Source organism: Boeremia exigua, assembly GCF_020726555.1.
Source record: "Boeremia exigua strain MPI-SDFR-AT-0100 chromosome Unknown C7974scaffold_4, whole genome shotgun sequence".
NCBI classification, from domain to species: domain Eukaryota; kingdom Fungi; phylum Ascomycota; class Dothideomycetes; order Pleosporales; family Didymellaceae; genus Boeremia; species Boeremia exigua.
The window spans coordinates 2,566,347-2,581,447 of NW_025763521.1; the positions used below are offsets into that span (position 1 = coordinate 2,566,347).

Sequence of the window (15,101 nt, forward strand, 5' to 3'; positions counted from 1 at the left end):
TCGCCGTCACCGATTCACCATCGCCCAACCGTACGAACTGCGCCGCGCAAAATATCATATTGATACAGGAACACCACTTATCGCTACAGCCTGACGAACGTCACGCCTGGCCCGCCCGCCTCATGTCTCACCACGTCGCCTCCCATCCCTTATAACGCCTGCTGCCTCCCCGCACATCGCCGCCATGTTCAAGGCTCAAGTGCTGCGGCGGAGCTTCTCCGTCTTCAACCGAGTGCCGACCTCAAGAATAGTACAGTCCGCCGCACGCGACGGTCACGAAAGCATAACGATACACCGAGTTCGAATACAGAAGCCCTTCCTCAGCAAGCAGCGACTCGTTGGCGCAGTGGCTATTGCTACAGCCACGTACGGGCTTGGACAGTACCTCGGCCTCGAAGTAGAGATTGAAGAGCGAGAAGTGGAAGATAAGAAGCCAGGGCGTTGGAAAAAACAGGTGCGCAAGGAAGACGGCACCCTGGAGGAGGTAGACGATGAAGAGGCAAATGAGATCGGAGAGGCCGAAGAGGAAGACGAGGAGGACGAGGACGAAGAAGAGTACGACGAGGCTGTCTTGTTCTTTCCCACAGGACTTTCAAGGAGGAAACCAACAACACTCTACAAAGGCTCAGACCCAGAATGGCAAGAGTTTAAAAAAGTCAGCCAAGACAAAGCGAGGGTCGAGAGGATACGGCAAAATTTAGTGGATTTGGTCCGGACGGCATTCAGTGCACCAGCATACGCTGCTAAGATCGGAGAGGTCGATCACAAGAAGGGACGGGTATGGATTGAGTTCAAGTTCCCACCTGGACCACCTCCCGAGTACGAGCGTCCGGGCTACGAGCTGACCGAAGACCTGGAGTGGCGGAAAACCACCCGAGATGTCGAGCCAGTCCATCATCACCGACTCCACAAGCTGCTTCGGCCCAGCGCAGCTGCTGGTGCGTTGTACGAAGACACAAAGAGAAAAGCAGAGCGGACGTGGAACGACATTGCTGTGTATATAGGATGGGCAGAAAAGACCGAGCATCTTACACAAATGACGCAGCAGGTCGCGACCCCGTCGCCGTCAACGGGTTCTGCGGCATCCTCTGCCACCGCCGCCACTGCCTCTCCGTTTGGCCCTTCGTTGCCTGCAGCTACACAGCAGCCAACGTCACCCTCATCTTCTTCTGCAGCTGGCTCTGAAAAGGAAGTGAGCTTTGCTCTCCCAGATCCCAAGGCGCTTACACTTGATCTTGGGCAATTCCGACAGGACTTTCAAAAGGCGAACCGGATCGTCGTCCAGAATGTACCACGTGGTGCGTTCGGAGTACATGCGCTGGTCGAAGTGCATGGGAGCAAAGCACGTTTGACATTGAATGTAGTTGGTGTATACGATCCGAAGATCAGCCAGTATGTCGGGTTCTCGATTCACGTCTGGAACATGACGCCTCACCGACAGTGGCCCGGCGGAGGCTCTTAGTGGCGGAAATGGATTGGAAGTGCATCAATGGCGTATATGGTTTTAAGCGTACATGTTTAGTCAAGTGATATCATGCGGCAAGCACGTCCGGCGTTTTGGCATTCATGGCGGCTGAATCTCTTCTCTGTCACGTACTCGCGGCCACCTTTTCCGGGCCTTTAGACAGTTCACCCGTCTCTTCTCTATCAAATGTCAAGAGTAAACATACTTACTATCCTGTGCCATATTGTTTACCCACCCTTCCAACAGTGCCAGATCCACGTAACACTATGCACTTACTCCTCCTACCCAATATAGTTGCCTAGATTACCGATGTCCTGCAGTAAGCCTCTCTGCGCTATTCATCACGCCAGGCATCTATCTGGAGGCGAGAGCTTTGGACAGAAGCCATGTCAAAGATTTATACAGAATTCGGCTCCTGTTTTGTGTCCTGTCCGTGCAGGCTCAGAAGCGTGATGGAACTCTCCTCTACTTTCGATCCGGTTCTTCTCACAAAACAACACTGCTTGTGTCTTCTTGTTTAGATATATACGAGAGACTTCCATGGTGTCCTTGCTTCAAGTGAGGGACATTTCAATCTTTTGGACGAAGACAGCGATCTTAAATGTACTTCCTCAAGCCAGTACTGACAATAGGTTTGCAAGACAACTCACTACAGCATCATGTTCTGTGTCATTGTAAGCACCGCCAAGATGATCTTTCGTTGCTCATGTCTTCGACTCGGAGTTTCTTCCATCTCTGTCGGATTTGACTGGATCTTTGCTCTCGCACAGTTCAAAGACTGCACACAGCACATGCGGGTGTCCCGAAGTAAACAAGATGACTAGACTGACGCCTCGATATGATCTTTACTCTGCAAACCTAATTGTGAAGAATAACACCAAAATCGACACGTATACGCCTCATGCATGTAGCCCACTAACAACTACGTTTGAGGTGGAAATGTTAGGTGTTTGCTCTTACACGGCTCAGTAACAGAAACGGTTGAGAAAGCGGCAATTATCGAGATATTGCAGCAGCAATATGACATGAAATTGGTCTAAAGGTGAAAAAATGTGTAAACTCATTTCGAGACAAGGATACGAGATATCAGAGACCACACCATCACAACGACGCTATAAGGAGAGTGAAAACAAAATCGTATCGGTCGCATATTACTAGTAACTACGGACTTGCAGTCAACAGGGCAATCTTAGTCGCGCCTGCCACGTGCTGTCGCCGATGGAGCTGCAAGGTAAGGCTGCTTGCACGAGTACATCCATACCACATATAAGTTGTACCAGGCGGATGACAAGTCTGACGCTCATACCAGCCGATGCGCCCGGATTCATGCCGAGTCTGCATCAGTACACTTGTAGCGAGCCCGTGTGATGCTCTGGGTCTGTTCGCCTCATTTGTTGTGCCAAACCAACGTTCGCAGCGAGTCCCAATGATCCGACTGTACATAACTGTCACAAATTAGCAAACTTGAATCGCCTGAATGGGAAGATACCCACATGTAACTCATGCTGCTCCTCAAACTGCTCTGTACAGTCTCTGGATGCCACCTGAACAGATACATAACCATAGCCCAGCTCAAACTCGCAAAGGCTGGCCATCCATTGCGGATCAGAATCCTCCGCATCTCTCCGTCTCCGAACAGCTCCCACCCACCTGCTCCGCCTGGAGTCCCAGCAACATGTCTCGGCTGCACAGCGAGTTTCGCCAGCGCCAGCGCCACTCGTGCAAATACGTATATGACGATCTGTTGAGAGACAGAGTTATGTATTGTGCGCCCGAAGACTGTGTAGCCGCCGAGCAGGCCGGCGAGGAACGAGTCGTAGTGGCGCTCCTTGCCTGTGGGAGAGGTATGGCGGAGGAAGAGCATAGTGGTCTTGTAGGTGAGGGCGAAAAGGCCGAGATTACGGGCATGCTGCCGTGTGGCTTTGTAGACAAGCCAGCATTTTGAGCGTATTCTGTTGACGTTAGTTCAAGATGAAGGGTCGCAGTGATCGAGGCGGTACGTACGTTCCCGAGCGGAAGAGGAAGATCATCCTTAAGTTTAATTAGCTTTCTGAAACCGAGGTTTACATCGTAGAAGGCGTACACAAGTGCGTGCGGGAAGCGCACTTTGGCGCCGTAAACGATGCCATTCCGTACACCTTTTACCAGTGTAAGGATGTCGTGGTACTTTGGGTCAAGAATAATTTTCTCCAGCGCAGACTATGAGAAGTCAGTGTACGTCTCTTGTAAGGTTCTGCACGCTTCCGCACTTCGAGTGCATGTAACTTGTCCATGTCGCGTTGCGGTATCTGAAGCCTCGGTACCAGGAAATGATGCGCCGCGAAAGTTTCCTTCTTCAAACTTGCTGTCGGCAGTATTGTCGAGGTTGAGAGGCGCGACAATGAAGGGAACAGTAGAAGCGTGAAATGTGGTACATTCGATCGAGTCGCAAGCCTGAGTGAACCAGCCGGCTATCGAGCTGGGTGCAGTCGATGGGCGTTTGGCCTCGGCATAGCGTCACATTATCGGCGAAAGCTTAGCGCGATCTGGGGCTTCCAACGTGGGGAAAGTGACAGGGGTTGTTGGCATGTGAGATTGCGATGCACGTTCACATGCTCGTGCTGGCAAACCGATGAAATCAAAGGCGATTTTTAGGAAAGTACACAATCTGTATGGCCTCGAGTATGTGAAGATTATATCATATCACTCTACATGACGCTCTTTTGAACCCCGACCAACGCCGTAGCTACCCAATGCTTCTATAGGGTATCGCGCAACAATGAACAATTCGTTACGCCCAAGATGATACTGAATGCTCCCTCAATCCATCCGCCTCTCTGGCCAGTGCTTCTTTAGCTCCTCGTATATGGTGAAGATGAATGCCGAGCTAGGAATTGACCGCGCGACGGTGATGCCGCATCCGCGATACATGCCCTTGATACCGTGGTCCTTCCACAATGCTTTCCCAACTGCGCCAAAGGTGGAACGGCCACCCGTCAATTTCCCTACATCTTCTGTCTGCATGCGCGACTTAATGGTGTCTGCAGGGTAGAACGCAAAGTTGTACGCCGCGCCAGCAATGGACCCGGCTGTCATACGTTGATAGATCGGAAGATCATCGTTGGTAGATCCGTTCATCTTCTTGAAGATGATCTTCATGCCCTCATATCCACCGAACCACGCTGCACCGCCACCAGTCTCACGAATCAAGGTTCCAAGCTGGCCGTGCCAGTAGCCAAGGATTCCCTGGTGTCGATATACCGAGACGATGCTGCTGAGCACGGTAGGGCGAGCAACGATACCCCCAGGTGTCTCTACTGGTACCTGCACCTTGCATTTGACGAGCTCAATAGGCGTGAGGAAGAGCGAAGTGATGGCCCCAGCGACCATACCACAGCCGAGCATCGCAGGATAGGGTAGGTCTTGATCGGGATTTCTCTTTAGCTCGGGATAGAATCCAGATGCTTTCAGGGTGTCTCCGGCAACTCGGTACTGCAACATGGTTAGCCGAATGCGCATAAGTTGCTCATCCAATGTGAAGCCTTACACTGAAGAACAGGGTACTTGTCTCAACAGCAGCACCGACCAGCGGCGCACTTATGCCCCTGTATATGCCAATGAACCCATCTCGCTGTAGGGATTGCTTGAAGCAATCCAAGGGCCCATTGTACCGCAGAGGGACAGTGTCTGGCTGTGACTGCAGGCGGACCTTGACTGTGTCGAATGGGTACTCAATGTATTTGCCAACAATGCCAGCGACTGAACCGCACACAACGTCTTTCAACGCCTCTTCCCCTTGCCCGCCGGTGTTTGCGACGGCTGTGGGACGTGTCTCTTCCACAATGACTGGTTTGGTCAATCCACCTCTTGCCCCCACCACCGATACCGGACTCTCGCGCAGTTCCATGGGGTTGTGCTGGTACTCTCGATTCGAATGTATGTTGAATATGCACAAGATGTAGCGGTCAATGTCTGGTCATGAAGCAGTGAACATGGTACACTAAACAGAGCAGCGATTGTAGGTGGTGAGGAGGGCGAGAGGTGTTCGCTCAAGCTGTTGGGCCCATAAGGGCAGGCGCGATATTATATGATTTGGCGAGTGCGGAAGGAGCCGTGGGCACGACGTAGCACACGGCGGCTAAGGTCTCGAGTACGCAGTGGACCGCGGGGTGGGTTCTGTAACGGGGTGTTGGTGAACGCACCCAAGGCAATCGGGGCCCGATATTGTACAAATGTGCAGAGGTGTGACGAAATTTTCAGCTAGTCTTGTGAGAACCCTGCATACGTACGACGAGCTGCAAAGGGCGGAAATGCCGCACAGTGCGTGGGAAGCTGAGATACGTAGTGCGAAAGACTAGAGCGCCGACGACCAAATGGCTCATATGAATTCCCAGCCCTGTGCCTTTTGATCTGATAACGAGTTATCTGATCTTTGGCTTTGCCAAAATCAACTGATCCTTGGATTGACCCACCAAACGGAGCGACACAAACACAGCCTAGTGCACCACTAGCGTCGTACCTATCGATACCGGCTCAGATTATTTTCGCTGGGGCGCGTTCGAGACTTTGGGGTCGCGAATGTGGATGCAACACCACCGAACATCACCAATACTACGCCCAACATGTCTGAAGTAGCAACAGAGGCGACCGCTGCGCCGGCTACGGCTGCCGTCAAGGGAATGAAGAAGAACGGTATGTAGCACCAGGCGTGACCTGAGTATCACAAGAGACTCAACGCATATCAGGCAAGCAGTGGCACGACAACAAGAGAGCCTTTCGGCCCCGCGCGAACCAGACCTCATGGGATAAACGTACAGCGGATAGGAAAGCACTAGCTGCTGTCAAATCCAAGGAGAAGGAGTTGAAGGACGAGAAAGCGGCTACAAAGCAGGCGCAGGTTGACCGGATCCGGGAAAAGCGCGCCGCGAAGGAGGAGCGAGAGCGGTTCCAGAAGATGGAGGAGAAGATGCACAAGAAGCGCGTCGAGCGCCTGAAGAGGAGAGAGAAGCGCAATGCCATGTTGAAGTCGTGAGGTGTTGTTGCAAGATGCGCGCAGACACAACAGACTTTCTGCGATCTTGGATGGGGTGGATCAAGTGGACGCGAAGGCGCTGCCTATTTTGCTACCTTCAGCACGGAGAAGCGCCAAAATAAGAGGATGCAGCGATACTAGGAGCAGGGCCATTGGGAGTCTGCCCGGGCGCGTTGAGCATGCATTGTGTACGGCGTTCTAGGGATTCATTTGCACAGAGGGGCCACATCAGAAACGCCACGCTGGCGCGTCACAGCACAGCGTTATGCAGTGCTTGCGAATACTATGTATACACGATAACTGAGGCGGTAACGGTGCGTCTGCGAGGCCCTGTTGCGGACGTGCTTCAATATGCCAGTGCGTTTGGTGAGCCACGTCGTTGTCACTCCTGCGCTCGCTTGGCGCAAGCTCAGGGTTCAGTGACGCAGCCGCGGCTCCTCCGTGCCTCATGCTCCTATCAACCCTCACCACTAACATGTCCACATGGATAACCTCTATCTGCACTCAGGTTACTCCAGGCCTCTGCGTCCCAATTTTTACGACCGCGACTCTCGACCGTCCATTCGTGTGAGCTCCGATCCGGATGCCAGTAGCCGGCGACCTCATCTGCACAAGCACAAGTCGTCGCATCGTCACCACCATCACCATGACGAGCACCGCCGCCATAGCTCCACGCGCCACCATGCCAAAGAAGTCGTGGCGTCTGCGCTGCAGCCCCCGACGAGCTTTGGAGATCTCCTGAAGCAGGCAAGAGGCAGTAAAAACAGCTCACCAAGTCACAGTCGCAGTCGCAGTCGCAGTCGACGACAAAGTCCGAACAGGGGAGAGGCCGGCAAGCAACAGATGGTGAGTGGCGATACTGGCCTTACCATACCGCCGCCAAGACCACTGCGGCGGGAGGAAATAGAACGAGAGGCAAAGAGGGTGGAAGTAAGGGAAAGGTGCGCATCACATAGGTCATTCACAGCTGCCAGGAATAACACGATGATAGAGAACTCCGCAACGCCCTACAATCCCTTTCAGATCAATCGCTCAAGGCCTCTCGCCGCCTCGATGATACTTACTATTCGATTCTCGAAAAAGTCTCCACGCTACGCCAGACTATTGGCACATTACAAGAGCTCTCTGGTCTTACGAAAGAACTCCACCGCAACTTTGAGACCGATGCTCAAGACCTCCTTGATGACGTGAAGGGACAGTTCGAGGGCTCAAACACCTTTGATGCACAGCAACACCAAGTTACGGCGTTGGAAGAAAGAATCAACGCGGGCAAGCAGAAGGCAGACGCGCTCACTGCAAGGTTGGTGGAAGCGAAAGACAGAGTTGATAGAAGGGCGAGGAGCGAGGCTCAGTGGGAGGCTAGCACAAACCGTTCGTTTTTGGCTTTCATATCGAGATGCGCATGCTAACGATGTATGTAGGTTGGTGGCGATGGTTTGGTGGCGTAGTAGTCTCGATCATCTCGCTCATCGTCATCTTGGTGGTTCTCCACCATCTGAAACCCATCCATGTGGAAACAAAACCGAAGCCCGCCCTTGACTCTGCTGTCAAGGCCAAGATCCTGGAAGCGCCAATACCGAAGATGGCAAAGGAGGACATTCTGGAGCTAGCAACGTCAGTCCCCACCGTTCGGCTGCAAACGCCATCCGCTAAGTCGTCTGCTGGGCTGGACGATCGGCTGCTGCGTAAGTTCGATGAGCTGTAATTTTCTTGTTGATCGCACATAAGATACCCTAGACAATGTCACCTGCACTTCATCCTTGTTAAGCCACTGTACGCCAAGTTACCTGCCGATCAACCTGCCGCCCGTCAGGTGGATACGAGTGCAGCTCCGGAGAATATGAACAATGATCTGTTACGCCCAACGTGCAGTTTGCAGCCACGAAGTATCACATGGAATCACGCATCCAATCACAATCGAGCCGTAAAGCCGAGGTGCTTGCAGCGGTCTCGTTCAAGCAATCCACCCTTGCATAAGGCTGCACGTCGGATCAAGTACCCAAATGAAACGGCTGACCGGAAGGTCAATTGCCTCCTCGATATGTGAAATACTCGCCCACCGGTGACCTGGTTCGAGCAAATCTCTCCGCAATCTGAGTGTCGGGGGGTTCCGAGGTGGGATGTGAGGTGTCAATGTGGGGTAAGCAGATATCGGCTGGTGTAAGTTTTGACGTATAAGGCTGAGACGGCTCGTGGGGTCGTGCCGCTCCTCCAATAGGGCTGAACTTACATCGTTATTTGACAACGCGGAACACGTGGATCAGGACAGCTATCCGTATCCTCTCAAGGTTGCCAGCGGCTGTAGACGGTTGTACATCCAGCGCTTAGGCGAGGTATACGGCGTGTATAGACGCCGCTGCCGGTGGCTATAAAGTTCAATGATCGACCCATAGGAGACCTGGGCAGCGATGACGAATGTTACCCTGGCGTGAGACTTGTCGTGAGTCAAGACCTCAGAGCCAATGAAGCTTGAACTGAGCAGGATCGGAGAGCAATTGGCGAATGAGCTGTGGCTCTGCAGGTCTGCAGGCAACTGTGAGCTGTCTTTCCCTTCCGTTCAGGGTCACGGTCACAGGATACTGTGCGTTGCTTCATACCCCTCTTCTACAAAGGACATAAAGCTAGAAAAACAGTCATCGTCTAATTGATTACCCTCTTGACAGACTTTCCTTGCCCTGGAGCATCTTGACATCTTGTACGCATTGATCTTGCATTGGCTTATCAGCCCTACCAAACACTGAAACGGTTCCTTTGCCTTTCTAGGATAACCTGGGAAGCCATTGGCGTTTGTGCGTACTGATCTTTCTTCTTCAGGTAAGTCACAGCTTGCCACATGTCTCTTTGTTTGTGTTATGCCCAGCAGTAGCCTGAAGCCGACACGGATGGCCAGTTACTGACTATTTCCAGTCATATCACAATGGATCAAAGTTACGACTCCATCGTGTCCATGGGCGAATACAGGCCCATGGTAGTGTCTCCCAACATGTCACCGCAACGGAACGAGACCATCTGTGGTTGCCATTGCGGATGTGGCTGTGGTTGTGCTGGCGACGGTGACGAGAGCGAGCGGCTGAGCGACAGCGTGACAGCGATCGGCTCGAGCGAGTCTGAGGATGGAGAGGATCCTGCGCCTGCCCAGTATACACCAGACCATGGCGTCGATAGTGAGAACCCTAGTCGCCCAAATCCTGGGGTCTTGTCACCGCGTGCCATGTCGCATCAGGTCATCGTTTGGCTTCTGGAGAGACCCGAAATCCTACAATTCAGCGAGACGTTGCTGGGCCGGGATCGAATTTCCGCTTCTTCACTGCTCTACAACGGCGACGAAGGCAGGACAGTGAGCCCTCTTGATGAGCCCTACAGTGTGGAAACCCTAAGCAGCGTAGGCACTGGTCGAGGAAACGTGCAAATAATATCTCCGGGTCCCGGAATCGGTGGATGGTTGCATGTAGTTCCGGAGAGAACTCGCGTTGAACACAGTCAACGCGTCTACATTCTGACACCTCTTCGGCTGAGCGCAGAATACCAGCATGCGCGTGGGAAGGTGGTCGAGCACATGCTCATACCAGATGAAGAATACGCCCCAAGAGTCTAGAGCAAGATTGGATTGTCTCATGGTGGTTCTCGTTGCATGGCGTTGGCGGTGGATTGTACTCCAGTATTACTTACATATCCGTTTCATGTTTGGCGTTGGTGGGAGACTGGCAGATTGTGTGGAACAAAATGAACAAGGGTTCTAGCATCTAGTCTATGTAAGCTGTGGTTAGTCAATATACTTGCTCACTATCACCCAAGTGTTCCTTTTTGACAAGCGATTACTTGAGGTGCATACAGGCGCGAACAGTCTCCTGAAAATAGCGGCGTAGGAGGATGTTTAAAGCGCATTCCTCCCCGCCCGTGCGTGTCCCGTGAGCATACAATGCATGCGCTAACGTTGGGGGGACCCGAGTTCATGGTCAAACGAAGTACTGCAGGCGATGTGGTGGTCGCTGCCAGGTAGGAGCAATCCCACTCCCGCGGGAAGAACGCGCCGCGGGTGCACTTTCGCTGTATGTGGGGGTGGCGCGCACGGTAACCCACAACAACCCTATTTCACCCGCACTCCGTAATCGCGAGCTTTGCTCGTCAATGTGCAAGTGGTACAACCATGCAGCCCGATGTTGAGGCGTTGCCTAGAGCGGAAGTTGGGCGCCGCGGCTTTTTGTTCTAGGTTTCGTACCGCGGGCCCGACGCTGGCTCCTGCTGCTGAGCATTGCGTGTCGTTTAAAGCTGATGGCTGTGTGTCGATATCGCAGGTGGCTTCGTAGATAGGGGCTCTGGCTGCGCGAACGGAGTGCAGTGTCTAGGAGAGCTACACAACCAGAGCCAGTCGAGGCAAGTGCGGAGCTGCAGCAGCGCATTCGCAGATCCCCCAAGAGGATTTCTCCAACATTTCGAGTCTCCAGGAATATCGGACTGGAGTCGTTGCCACGGACCCACAAGACCAACTGCTTGTTTCGACGAGTCAGGCGCTAGTCATCTTGATGCCTGCTGATTGTGGCTTCGTGTGCGTTCGTGACTCTGTGGTGCGGCCTTTGAGCGGTGCAGTGCCTCTCACGCAGGCTAACTCTTATTGAAGGTACGTATGCAGCTTAGAGGGTCTCACCTCGAGACATGTCCTTTGCTGGTTCATTGAAGCAACACACATTGCACTTGCGGTGAGCAAGCATTGATTGTCCAATCTTGGCCCATTGACACCTCACTGGGCCCGTCCGCGGATCGTTCGAGATCTGATCCCAGCGCAATCCCTTGGCTCAACAAGAAGCACCACCAGCTCATATTTGTCCAGACTGTATAGTGGCACCACAGCCGCACTCCTCCACAAAGAAAACCACGGGCCCCCCAGCCTCAGCGGCGAAGACTCACATTCCACCTCCACGTTCATTTCACACTTGCGGTTCTCTCGGATACTCTCCACGTTCGCTCCACCTTAGCTACGTCATTCTGTTGCTGCACGTCAAAACCATAGCTCGACACCGTCCGATCTCACATGTTTCCGAAGTTCAGCTCGTTAAAAGGCCTTCTGCAGTGCGAATTCGAGAAGTCTTTGGCCGTGCGGTTATTCTCTTTCGAGGACTGGTGAGCTTTGGTCGAATTGGCATGTGAATGCGCTCTGACATCCTCACAGGTACATCCCCGATCTCTGAATACTCGATACAGCCTATTTCAACCGTCGAACACGCGACCGCACTATTGCCGGCACAACAAGGACGTGTCTATTGCGCAGGTTATATGCAGGTTCGGTGGGAAGACTGAGACACAGCGTGCGCCGTCCCGAAAATCACACATCGCACAGCATTTGGATTGCATGCACTTTGCAGGAGATCGTTGCACGCTCCCGTAAATACCCGAATTTTGGGCGTCCCCGCATCGAGAGTGCGCACCCGCACGTCAAACGTGCAGCCCTGGCGTGACACTAGTCTACCCGTGCGACCGACGGCATCGCTGCGATTGGCAACACCTCACACGTCAGCCAAACCAAGCTCTAAGAACGTATAAGGGCACCATACCACTTTCGCGCCCAGGCTGTTTACATCATGGCGTCTGATGCTCCCCCAAGACGCTTCAAAGTAGAGCCTCTCGAGACCACTACATCAAGCTCCAAAGAACGAAAGCAAGAGTTGGATGAAGCAACGTCAATACCTGCTCGGAAGTTTGCACCTGAGCCGATTGAGACCACGACCAAGAGTAATCGCAAGTTTGCTCCAGAGCCCGTGGAGACAACGCAACGGACCAACCGTCGATTTGAACCAGAACCGATGGAAATAACGACCAAGACAAACCGACGATTTGTGCCAGAGCCGATGGAAACCACAACGAAGACTAACCGCAAGTTTGTTCCGGAGCCAGTTGAGACGACACAAAAGACAAACCGCAAGTTTGCTCCTCAGCCGATTGAGACCACACAGTCCACAAATCGCAAGTTTGTGTCCGAACCCATCGAAACCACACAGTCAACGAATCGCAAGTTCACCCCTCAGCCGATTGAAACTACACAATCAACAAATCGCAAGTTTGCTCCCAAACCCATTGAAACTTCCCAGAGAAGAGTTCGTCGGTTTGCCCCAGAGCCTGTAGAGACAACTGCAACGTCAAGCAAAAATAGTCGCCGCAAGTTTGCTAGGGAGTGGGACGAGACGACATCCCCTCGTAGATTCAAGGCCGAACCCTTGGAGACAACCTCGAGAGGCAACAGACACCCACCCAGCCCAAGAAAATTCGCACCACAGCTGATAGAGAGCGCTCAAAGATCACGCAAAGCAGGCGACAACACCCCAGCACTATTGCCATCCGACAAAACGGAGGCAACGCCTGAGAGCAAAGCCATAAGTGCTAGGAAAGCCCGGATTTTGGGCATTTCACCGTCGGCACCAAACAACACGCCAACCATCGATCTTCCACACAATCCTCTTTCTCACAACCCCCTGTTTTTAGAAATTCAGCGCTCGGAGTTACCTCCATCAAGACGAAGATCCTGGTTTTCCTGCTCACAGCACTCATTCCGCGTCCCAGATCTGGAGCCTATCGAATCTTCTGAATCAGAAGCGTCGAGTCCGCCATCGCCTACCACTTCAACCTCTGACCACTCCTTTATGTACAAGGAGGCTACACGAAGAAGAGAAAGCGTTGACGAGAGTTCTTCTGGATACATGCTTGCGCTCGCCGCTAAAGCTGCCGAAAGACAACTGCGCGAACAAGCCATGGCCGCTTTTCCCAATGACGACTTCCACGAGCCCGTCGACCATTTCATTGACCATGAGACGGATGACACTAATGCACAGGACAGACGTGGATCATCTTATAGCGAAGTCAACTGGGATCTGAAGGATATGCGAGAGTACCATGATCTCCAGGAATACGAGAAGCGAAAGTTGGAAAGGCGGACTGCTCAGCTGCAAAAGGCTGTAGTGACGACCGAGCCTGCGTTCAGTCCCTTCGGTAACCCGGCCGCTTTCCTTGATGCATCGACTACTAAGAAGCTTGCACAAGACCGTGAGGTCGAGCCGATGCGGAAAGGAGCACGTCCTCCTATGCTTGGAAAGAACATCAAGTTCCCACGATGTGCGTCCCCAGAACCAGCACGTTTTGATCCTACCCAAGGATGTGACGCAGTACGCACAGCGATGTGCTACTTGTCAGAACAAAGCAAAGCTGCTGAAGACGGGAGAGAAAGCTTGTGGTGTGGCAAAGGCAATGGCAAGCAAACAAGCACAACACCATCGCTCTGGTCCACCGCCAACAGCAGAGCGTCTAGTACCCATGGGCTGTGGGGTGGGATGTGCGTCAATAATGGTGGAGAGCAGTCGCCCCGGGGACCTACCGGTATTCTAACGCCCAGCCACGAGAAGGGAAATCCGATGTCACCAAACCCGTCCCCTGCTATGAGCATGAGTCTTTTGCCACCCACACCACCGGCATCATCGACCGACTTTGGCAATATCGACGAGAAACTTGCCATCGAACAGACCATTGAAGAGGAATTCGGTGACGACTTCGTCACTCAGGTTTATAATTACCTGTCGTTGGGTTATCCAGCTATGGCGCAGCCTTTTGACCCAGAATTGTCTAAAATCTCTGGTATCTCTGTGTCTGAGCTGAGGCAAGATGATCACCTTGAAAAGTCCTCAGGCTACATCCGTCTAGGCGAGGACGGAAACTTAAAAAATTCTGAGATAACAGAAGAGACATGCACGCGCTGGAGGGCTCTGCGCGTTTACATACAGGAATGGGCCAGGCAGCACCCTAAGATGAGCGAACAGCCTTCTGCCGAAAGCCATGGAGTTGCTGTAAGAAAAGGGAGCTGGGGACTCTGAGTCTTTGGCGCCTGGTCTGATCTACACTTGCATTTACTGGGCGATTCAGCGTGTGCTTACAGCGATCTGGCGTTTTCTACTTTTGGCGTTATCTTGCATACTGTCTCGATATTGCATGGCTTGGGTTTCAGCCGCCCAACACTGACATATAATTTGCCCACACGATAGTACAACCTGATAATCTATCTGAAGTTTGTTGTTGATGCACGATGCAATTTGAGCCAACCGATCAGAACCGCAGGTGCTTTTTGTACGCTCGAGGCATCTCAAAAGCATGCGTTCTACCTCTCAATGGCTACAGCCTACTGCAGGTAGCTCTGCTGCGGGACTACGGGCGCTATTCAACGTGCCAATGACAGAGCCCGGATCGCCGAGAGATCTGGGCTCAACTTGTGAGGCGAGGAAAGGCGAGGAAGACTCACTAGTTCCTGCGGCTCATCGTCCTGGGACCCGTGAGATAGCACAAGAGGCATAATACGCGAGGTGCCTGGGCGTTTCCCGTTGTTTCCTTATCGTGGGCTTATTCCTTTTGATCATTCATTCGCCATTACGCCCACGCCCACGCTGACGATAACGCGCACCTGAATCGTTGCCATGGATTCATACGGTTATCATTGATTCATGCGATTGTCGTTCGCATCAACAGTCGTTGCCCCTTTCGCGCACATGTGAGCTTTACATTCGCAATGATTATGTTGCAGTAATGTGAAAGCTCGAACCAACCCCGATTCTGAGCTGTATGTACGGCGATACCAACGGCACGGAGAGCTCT

General features: G+C 52.7%; 7 protein-coding genes across 7 annotated transcripts; 5 read left to right on the forward strand and 2 right to left on the reverse strand.

Moving 5' to 3' along the window:
• The first annotated feature begins 12 nt into the window (after nt 1–12).
• On the forward strand, nt 13–1,747 carry C7974DRAFT_391416 (uncharacterized protein). The gene has a single exon (XM_046141581.1). The coding sequence runs from the start codon at nt 185–187 to the stop codon at nt 1,460–1,462; it is 1,278 nt and encodes a 425-aa protein (XP_045999580.1). The 5' UTR covers nt 13–184; the 3' UTR covers nt 1,463–1,747.
• An 897-nt stretch (nt 1,748–2,644) lies between these two features.
• C7974DRAFT_159423 (Tim17/Tim22/Tim23/Pmp24 family-domain-containing protein) lies at nt 2,645–3,937 on the reverse strand. The gene is made up of 5 exons (XM_046135924.1): nt 3,715–3,937; nt 3,549–3,664; nt 3,470–3,496; nt 2,959–3,417; nt 2,645–2,910 (listed from the first exon to the last, which is right to left on the reverse strand). The coding sequence occupies exons 1-5, from the start codon at nt 3,736–3,738 to the stop codon at nt 2,853–2,855; spliced, it is 684 nt and encodes a 227-aa protein (XP_045999581.1). The 5' UTR covers nt 3,739–3,937; the 3' UTR covers nt 2,645–2,852.
• A 160-nt stretch (nt 3,938–4,097) lies between these two features.
• C7974DRAFT_356694 (amino-acid transporter arg-13) lies at nt 4,098–5,825 on the reverse strand. Its single transcript, XM_046139602.1, has 2 exons — nt 4,992–5,825; nt 4,098–4,936 (listed from the first exon to the last, which is right to left on the reverse strand). The coding sequence occupies exons 1-2, from the start codon at nt 5,349–5,351 to the stop codon at nt 4,265–4,267; spliced, it is 1,032 nt and encodes a 343-aa protein (XP_045999582.1). The 5' UTR covers nt 5,352–5,825; the 3' UTR covers nt 4,098–4,264.
• C7974DRAFT_391420 (rRNA-processing protein CGR1) lies at nt 5,826–6,931 on the forward strand. Its single transcript, XM_046141582.1, has 2 exons — nt 5,826–6,136; nt 6,190–6,931. Exons 1-2 carry the CDS (start codon nt 6,067–6,069, stop codon nt 6,474–6,476), a joined length of 357 nt encoding a protein of 118 aa, XP_045999583.1. The 5' UTR covers nt 5,826–6,066; the 3' UTR covers nt 6,477–6,931.
• Nucleotides 6,861–8,677, forward strand: C7974DRAFT_159502 (uncharacterized protein). Its single transcript, XM_046135925.1, has 3 exons — nt 6,861–7,417; nt 7,468–7,847; nt 7,898–8,677. Exons 1-3 carry the CDS (start codon nt 6,960–6,962, stop codon nt 8,179–8,181), a joined length of 1,122 nt encoding a protein of 373 aa, XP_045999584.1. The 5' UTR covers nt 6,861–6,959; the 3' UTR covers nt 8,182–8,677.
• A 716-nt stretch (nt 8,678–9,393) lies between these two features.
• On the forward strand, nt 9,394–10,071 carry C7974DRAFT_374910 (uncharacterized protein; the record flags this gene model as incomplete). The annotated part of the gene is made up of 1 exon (XM_046140176.1): nt 9,394–10,071. One exon carries the CDS (start codon nt 9,394–9,396, stop codon nt 10,069–10,071), a length of 678 nt encoding a protein of 225 aa, XP_045999585.1.
• Nucleotides 10,072–12,052: 1,981 nt separating this feature from the next.
• C7974DRAFT_308675 (uncharacterized protein) lies at nt 12,053–14,329 on the forward strand (the record flags this gene model as incomplete). The annotated part of the gene is made up of 2 exons (XM_046138183.1): nt 12,053–12,348; nt 12,622–14,329. 2 exons carry the CDS (start codon nt 12,053–12,055, stop codon nt 14,327–14,329), a joined length of 2,004 nt encoding a protein of 667 aa, XP_045999586.1.
• Nucleotides 14,330–15,101: the final 772 nt, after the last annotated feature.

Bases quoted from the DNA above. Each gene is read 5' to 3' on its own strand.
- C7974DRAFT_391420 (XM_046141582.1), top strand. From the start codon at position 6,067: ATGTCTGAAGTAGCAACAGAGGCGACCGCTGCGCCGGCTACGGCTGCC. The intron at 6,137-6,189 runs GTATGTAGCACC...AACGCATATCAG, and splicing joins CAAGGGAATGAAGAAGAACG to GCAAGCAGTGGCACGACAAC.
- C7974DRAFT_356694 (XM_046139602.1), bottom strand. From the start codon at position 5,351: ATGGAACTGCGCGAGAGTCCGGTATCGGTGGTGGGGGCAAGAGGTGGA. The intron at 4,937-4,991 runs GTAAGGCTTCAC...ACCATGTTGCAG, and splicing joins CAAGTACCCTGTTCTTCAGT to TACCGAGTTGCCGGAGACAC.
- C7974DRAFT_159423 (XM_046135924.1), bottom strand. From the start codon at position 3,738: ATGGACAAGTTACATGCACTCGAA. The intron at 3,497-3,548 runs GTACGCCTTCTA...ATTAAACTTAAG, and splicing joins CGCTTCCCGCACGCACTTGT to GATGATCTTCCTCTTCCGCT. The intron at 2,911-2,958 runs GTGGGTATCTTC...AATTTGTGACAG, and splicing joins AGGAGCAGCATGAGTTACAT to TTATGTACAGTCGGATCATT.
- C7974DRAFT_391416 (XM_046141581.1), top strand. From the start codon at position 185: ATGTTCAAGGCTCAAGTGCTGCGGCGGAGCTTCTCCGTCTTCAACCGA.
- C7974DRAFT_159502 (XM_046135925.1), top strand. From the start codon at position 6,960: ATGGATAACCTCTATCTGCACTCAGGTTACTCCAGGCCTCTGCGTCCC. The intron at 7,418-7,467 runs GTGCGCATCACA...ACACGATGATAG, and splicing joins AGGGTGGAAGTAAGGGAAAG to AGAACTCCGCAACGCCCTAC. The intron at 7,848-7,897 runs GTTCGTTTTTGG...CGATGTATGTAG, and splicing joins GTGGGAGGCTAGCACAAACC to GTTGGTGGCGATGGTTTGGT.